The 6,793-nt window shown below is 66.6% G+C and overlaps 1 protein-coding gene across 1 annotated transcript; it reads right to left on the bottom strand.

Annotated features, from left to right (window-relative positions):
* Positions 1 to 2,210: 2,210 nt before the first annotated feature.
* HTR1B (5-hydroxytryptamine receptor 1B) lies at positions 2,211 to 3,445 on the bottom strand. Its single transcript, XM_038761151.1, has one exon. It carries the CDS (start codon positions 3,366 to 3,368, stop codon positions 2,229 to 2,231), a length of 1,140 nt encoding a protein of 379 aa, XP_038617079.1. The 5' UTR covers positions 3,369 to 3,445; the 3' UTR covers positions 2,211 to 2,228.
* Between the last annotated feature and the right edge of the window lie 3,348 nt (positions 3,446 to 6,793).

Genomic DNA, 6,793 nt, shown 5'->3' on the forward strand with positions numbered 1-6,793 from the left:
AAGAGCAATGGCTCAGGATGACCTTGAGTGGCCCAGGGTCAGAGGCAGAATTCTTCCCCACCCCCCACCCCTTCCAATCTTGGACAGTGGTGGTCCTGCTTACTGGAGGAGGGGGTACTCCAAGAAAATTCAAATGGAGGCCTCGTCTAAACCCCCTCCCCCCAACTCCGGACAAGGCAAGTAAACTGAAGCTTCTTTCTTTCCCTTAAGGCGAGTAACCCCGCGGGTCTCACCTCACTGCTGTGCCAAGGGCGGCGGCGGGGGTGGGTTTGCACCCTTGGGGGAGGCCAGGGTGGGAGTTGGTGGGCACAGTGGGCATGGCTCTGGCTGTGCATGGAGATGGCTTGACTTGTTGAAGGGGACCTGGAGGAGAGGGTGGGGGGTGTCGCTGCCAGGCCTCTGTCTGGGGGTGAAGGGGGAACTTTAGTCTCCCCGCGCCCAGGGCAGGTCCGTGCCAACCCACGTAGGGTGGTGACCGGGCTGGAGCTTGCTGGGTTCCTGGTCAGGACAGGGGGAGCACAGGTCCACAGCTCACGGGCCCAGGGTGCTTGGTTCTGGGGCTCACCGGTGCTGGGCACAGGGGTCCGGAGCACACAGGCCCAGGGCACAAGGGTCTGCAGAGCACGGGTCCAGGGCACAGAAATTGGGAGCACACGGGTCCTGGGTGCGCTATCAGGGGCTCTCTGGTCCAGGGCTCACAGGTCCACAGAGCACGGGTCCAGGGTGCACGGGTCCAAAGCGCACGGGCCCAGGGTGCACAGGTCGGGAGCACACGGGCCCAGGGCGCACAGGTCGGGAGCACACGGGTCCAGTGCACACGGATCTGGAGAGCATGTGTCCGCAGCACATGGGCCCAGGGTGCATAGGTCAGGAGCACACGGATCCGGAGCACACGGGCCCAGGACGCACGGGTCCAGGGCTCAGGGGTCCAGAGAGCATGGGCCCAGGGTGCACAAATCTGGAGCGCACGGGTCCAGGGTGCACGGTTTCAGGGCTCTCCAATCCTGGGCGCACGGGTCCGGGGCGCACGGGTCTAGGAGTGCACGGGCCCAGGGCTCATGGGTCCGCGGCGCACGTGTCCGCAGCACACGGATCCGGGGCTCCCCCATCCTGGGCACATGGATCCGGGGCGAACGGGCCAGGGCACATGGGTCCGCAGAGCATGGATCCAGGGCGCACGGGTCTGGAGCACACGGGCCCAGGGTGCACAGGTCTGGAACACACGTGTCCGCAGCGCACGGGTCCAGGGTGCACGGATTCGGGGCTCCCGGGTCCTGGGCTCACGGGTCCGTAGAGCACGGGCCCAGGGTGCACAGGTCCGGAGCTCACGGGTCTGGAGCACACGGGTCCTGGGCGCACGGATCTGGAGCGCACGGGCCCAGGGCACACGGGTCCGCAGAGCACAGATCCAGGGCGCACGGGCTCAGGGTGCACAGCTCCGGAGCGCACGGGTGCGGGGCTCACGGGTCTGGGGCTCCCGGGTCCTGGGCGCACGGGTCTGGAGAACACGGGTCCGGGGCTCACGGATCTGGAGCACATGGTTCCTGGGTGCACGGATCCGGTGCTCCCCGTTCCTGGGCACACAGTCCCGGAGCGCATGGACCCAGGGCTCACGGGTCTGGAGCGCACAGATCCGGGGCTCACCCCGTCCAGGGCTCACGGAGCCAGGGCGCACGGGTCCGGAGCACACGGGCCCAGGATGCACAGGTCCGGAGCGCACGGGTCTGGAGCACACGGGTCCTGGGAGCACGGATCTGGAGCGCACGGGCCCAGGGCACACAGGTCTGCAGAGCACGGATCCAGGGAGCACGGGCTCAGGGTGCACGGGTCTGGAGCACACGGGTCCGGGGCTCACGGGTCTGCAGCGCACGGATCCGGGGCTCACAGATTCAGGGCTCACGGATCCAGGGCGCACGGGTCCTGGGCTCACAGGTCCTGGGCACACGGATCCGGGGCTCCCCGTTCCTGGGCGCACGGGTCCGGAGCGCATGGACCCAGGGCTCACAGTTCTGGAGAGCACAGATCCGGGGCTCAAGAAGCCAGGGCTCACGAGTCTGGAGCACACGGGTCCAGGGAGCACGGGCCAAGGGTGCCCAGGTCTGGAGCGCACGGGTCCAGGGTGCACGGATCCGGAGCGCACAGGTCCTGGGCGCACGGGCCCGGGTCGCTCCCCTCTTTCCCCGGTTCCCTGGCCCGGAGTCCAACCGGGCCCGGCGGTCCCCGTTGTCTCAGGGCGGGCAGGGGCAGCAGGCGGGGCAGGGGGCGCGGACCAGCTTGTGGAAGGCCTGTCGGAAGTCCTCGTTGGACAGGGTGTAGATGAGCGGGTTGATGAGGGAGTTGAGGTAGCCCAGCCAGGTGAAGAAGTCGAAGGCGGCGGCGGGGAAGGGGCAGGCCTCCCTGCAGATGGGCAGCAGCAGGGACAGGATGAAGAAGGGCAGCCAGCAGCCGATGAAGGCCCCCAGGATGACCCCCAGGGTCTGGGTGGCCCTGCGCTCCCGGGCCGCGGCCAGGCGCTTCTTCTCCAGGAGGGCGTCGGACAGCCGGACGCGGATGCCGGCCGGGGGGACCACCCCGGCGGAGCCGGGGGACTCGGGCGGGGGCAGCAGCCGGGCGCGGGTCAGCCTCTTGCCCACGGAGGGACCCCGGGCGGCGGGGCCCGGCGCCTGCTTTTGGATGCGCGAGCGGGCCTCGGCGTAGATGCGGCCGTAGAGCGCGATGAGCAGCAGGGTGGGCAGGTAGAAGGCGCCCACGGTGGAGTAGACGGTGTAGAGGATGTGGTCAGTGTTGACGGCACAGGCCGAGCCCGGCCCGGCCCGGGCCTGGCGCCAGAAGAGGGGCGGCAAGGAGATGGCCACCGACAGGCCCCACACCAGGGCCACCATGGTGGCCGCCCGGCGAGGGGTCCGGCGAGCCGAGTAGTCCACGGCGTCGGTGATGGCCCAGTAGCGGTCCAGCGCGATGGCGCAGAGATGCAGGATGGAGGCCGTGCAGCAGGTGATGTCCGACAGCAGCCAGAAGTCGCACACCCCCTGGCCGAAGGTCCAGCGGCCCGTCACCGTGTAGGCCGTACTCACCGGCATGACCAGGAGGGCCACCAGCAGGTCGGTGGCGGCCAGCGAGGCGATCAGGTAGTTGGCCGGGCTGTGCAGCTTGCGGGTCCGGCGCACCGTGGCGATGACGAAGGCGTTGGCCAGGAGGGTGGCCAGGGTCAGCAGGGCCAACAGGGCGGCCAGCAGGGCCTTGCCTGTCAGTCCCAGGGCGTCCTGGTAAGGCCCGGCCTCGCCAGGCCCGGGCCCGCAGGGGCCCGAGGAAGCCGTCGTCGAGTTGCCCGGCCCGGGCGGGGAGCACGTGGCGCTTCCCGGCTCCATTCATTCGGTAAGTCGTCTTGATGGAGCGCTGACTGGGGGCTGGGCGCTGGACTGAGCGCTTGGGAGAGGACGATTCGGCCACAGATGGACACTATCATTCATTCGGTCGTCTTTATGGAGCGCTGACTGGGGAGCACTGGTCTGAGCGCTCGGGAGAGGACGATTGGGCCACAGATGGACACGCTCAATCATTCGGTCGTCTTTATGGAGCGCTGACTGGGGAGCACTGGTCTAAGCGCTTCGGACAGGACGATTCGCCCACAGAGACGATCATTCAATCAATCAGTCAATCAATCAGTCGGATTTATGGAGCGCTTACTGTGTGCAGAGCACTGTACTAAGCGCTTGGGAAGTACAAGTTGGCAACATATAGAGACAGTCCCTACCCAACACTTATTCATTCATTCGGTCGTATTTATTGAGCGCTGACTGCGGGCGGAGCACCGGACTAAGCGCTTGGGAGAGGACAAATCGGCCACTTTTTATTGAGCGCTGACTGTGGACTAAGCGCTTGGGAGAGGACATTTCACCCACAGAGACATCAATCAATCGTATCTGTTTGTTCATTCTTTCATTCATTCGATCGTCTTGATTGAGCACTGACTGGGGGCGCAGCACTGGACTAAGCGCTTGGAAAGGACAATTAGGCCACAGAGACGATCATTCATTCGTTTATTGAGCGCTGACTGTGTGCAGAGCACTGGAACAAGCGCTTGGGAAGGACAATTAGGCCACAGATAGAGACAATCATTCATTCATTCATTTGTTGAGCGCTTACTGTGGGCAGAGCACTGAACTAAGCGCTTGGGAAGGAAAATTAGGCCACAGATAAAATCAATCATTCATTCAATCGTCTTTATTGAGCGCTTACTGTGCGCAGAGCACTGGACTAAGCGCTTGGAAAGGACAATTCGGCAACTGATGGAGACATTCATTCATTCATTCAATCGTATTTATTGAGCGCTGACTGTGTGCAGAGCACTGGACTAAGCGCTTGGGAAAAACAATTCGGCAAAAAATAGACACGGTCCCTACCCAACAAGGGGCTCCACGGCCGGACCGCTGGATCCCCCCAATGAGAAGCCCCAGGGCGCTCACTACGGGCCCGGCTCTGGGGGGGACGCCGGCCGAGGGGGTCTGCCGGGCTCCATGCATCCAATCCTATTTATTGAGCGCCTACTGGGCGCAGAGCACTGGACTAAGCGCTGGGAAATGACAGTCTGGCAACAGATGGAGACGGTCCCTACCCAATAACGGGCTCCATCCCAGGCGAGGGCCTGGAGGAGTTAAGTGACTCGCCCAAGGTCACCCAGCAGACAGGTGGCGGAGCCGGGAGGGGAAGCCATGACCTTCTGAAGCCCGGGCTCGGGCTCTAACCACTAGACCACGCTGCTTCTCGGGGCTTTGGCCCCAGGCATGGCGAGGTCGGTTGGTCCTGCGCCTCCGGAGACTCCCCCAATCCTTGCCGCCTGTAGGGAGGGGTCCTCTGGGGGGGTCCCGGGGGTGGAAGGGGGAGACGGGGGTCTCTGGACCAGGCGGCGTCCCCCCACCCCCTCCCGGACCGTCCCCCGGCCCCGGCCCGTCTCAGCCCAGATTCCGGACCCCGGTGCTCGGGTCTCCCAGCCGCAGAGGCTGCGCTGGGATGGGCTGGAGGCGAGGGGCTGGGGGCTAGGACAGAGGGGCTGGGGACTAGGAGAGAGGGGATGGGCTGGGGTCTAGGACAGAGGGGATGGGGGCTAGAAGAGAGGGGCTGGGCTGGGAGCTAGGATAGAGGAGATGGGCTGGGGGCTAGGACAGAGGGGATGGGGGCTAGGAGAGAGGGACTGGGCTGGGAGCTAGGAGAGAGGAGATGGGCTGGGGGCTAGGACAGAGGGGATGGGGCTAGGAGAGAGGGGATGGGCTGGGGGCTAGAACAGAGGGACTGGGCTGGGGGCTAGGACAGAGGATGGACTGGGGGCTAGGAGAGGGGATGGGCTGGGGGCTAGGACAGAGGGGATGGGGCTAGGACAGAGGGGTTAGGCTGGGGGCTAGGACAGAGGGGAGGGGCTGGGGGTTAGGAAAGGGGCTGGGGACTAGGACAGCGGAAATGGGCTGGGGGCTAGGACAGAGGGGATCGGCTGGGGGCTAGGACAGAGGAGATGGGCTGGGTGCTAGGACAGAGGGGATGGGCTGGGGGCTGAGAGGGGCGGGGCGGGGCTGGGGGCTAGGAGAGAGGGGATGGGGGCTAGGAGAAGGGATGGGCTGGGGGCTAGGACAGAGGGGACGAGGGCTAGGAGAGAGGGGTTGGGCTGGGGGCTAGGACAGAGAGGATGGGGGCTAGGAGAGAGGGGTTGGGCTGGGGGCTAGGACAGAAGGGCTGGGCTGGGGGCTAGGACAGAGGGGATGGGCTGGGGGCTAGGACAGAGGGGATGGGCTGGGGGCTAGGACAGAGGGGATGGGGGCTAGGAGAGACGGGCGAGGTTTGGGGGCAGGTGGGCAACTGCGCCCCGACGTGTCCTGGGAGCGGCGGCCCATGGGGCACAGGGCACAGGGCACAGGGACAGGGGACAGGGGACAGGGGAGTCCGCGGCTCCCAGCGCTGCCTTAGGCGGCCCGGGCTCGGAGAGCGGGAGGAGGCGCGGGCTGGGCTGGGCTGGGCTGGGGCGGGACCCGCAGCAGGAGCAGGAGCCGGAGCCGGAGCCGGAGCCGGAGCAGGAGCAGGAGCCGAAACCTGTGCTGCAGCCGGAGTCGGAAGACAGCTGCAGCCCGGGATGGATCTGAACCCAGAGCAGGGTTGAACCCGGAGACGCAAGAGAGCTGGAGCCCGGGCTGGATCGGAACCCGGAGCCGGAGCTGAAGTGGATCCGGAGCCCGGGCTGGATCTGAACCCAGAGCCGGAGCGGAGCCGGAGCCCGGGCTGGATCTGAACCCGGAGCCGGAGCCCGGGCTGGCGCCGGAGCCTGGGCTGGACCTGAACCCGGAGCCGGAGCTGAAGTGGATCCGGACCCCGGGCTGGATCTGAACCCAGAGCCGGAGCGGGAGCTGAAGTGGATCCGGAGCCCGGGCTGGATCTGGAGCCGGAGCCTGGGCTGGACCTGAACCCAGAGCCGGAGCTGAAGTGGAGCCGGGGCCCGGGCTGGATCTGAACCCGGAGCCGGAGCCCGGGCTGGAGCCGGAGCCTGGGCTGGACCTGAACCCAGAGCCGGAGCGGAGCGGAGCCGGAGCCCGGGCTGGAGCCGGAGCTGAAGTGGAGCCGGAGCCCGGGCTGGACCTGAACCCAGAGCCGGAGCGGAGCCGCAGCCCCGGCTGGAGCCGGCGTCGAAGTGGAGCCGGAGCCTGGACTGGATCTGAACCCAGAGCCCGAGTGGAGCCGGATCCGGAGCCCGGGCTGGACCTGAACTCAGAGCCGGAGCGGAGCCGGAGCCCGGGCTGGATCTGAACCCAGA

The sequence above is a fragment of the Tachyglossus aculeatus genome, chromosome 19 (assembly GCF_015852505.1).
Source record: "Tachyglossus aculeatus isolate mTacAcu1 chromosome 19, mTacAcu1.pri, whole genome shotgun sequence".
Taxonomy (NCBI): Eukaryota; Metazoa; Chordata; class Mammalia; order Monotremata; family Tachyglossidae; genus Tachyglossus; species Tachyglossus aculeatus.

Excerpts from the sequence above, each read along its gene's own strand:
- HTR1B (XM_038761151.1), bottom strand. The coding sequence starts at position 3,368 with ATGGAGCCGGGAAGCGCCACGTGCTCCCCGCCCGGGCCGGGCAACTCG.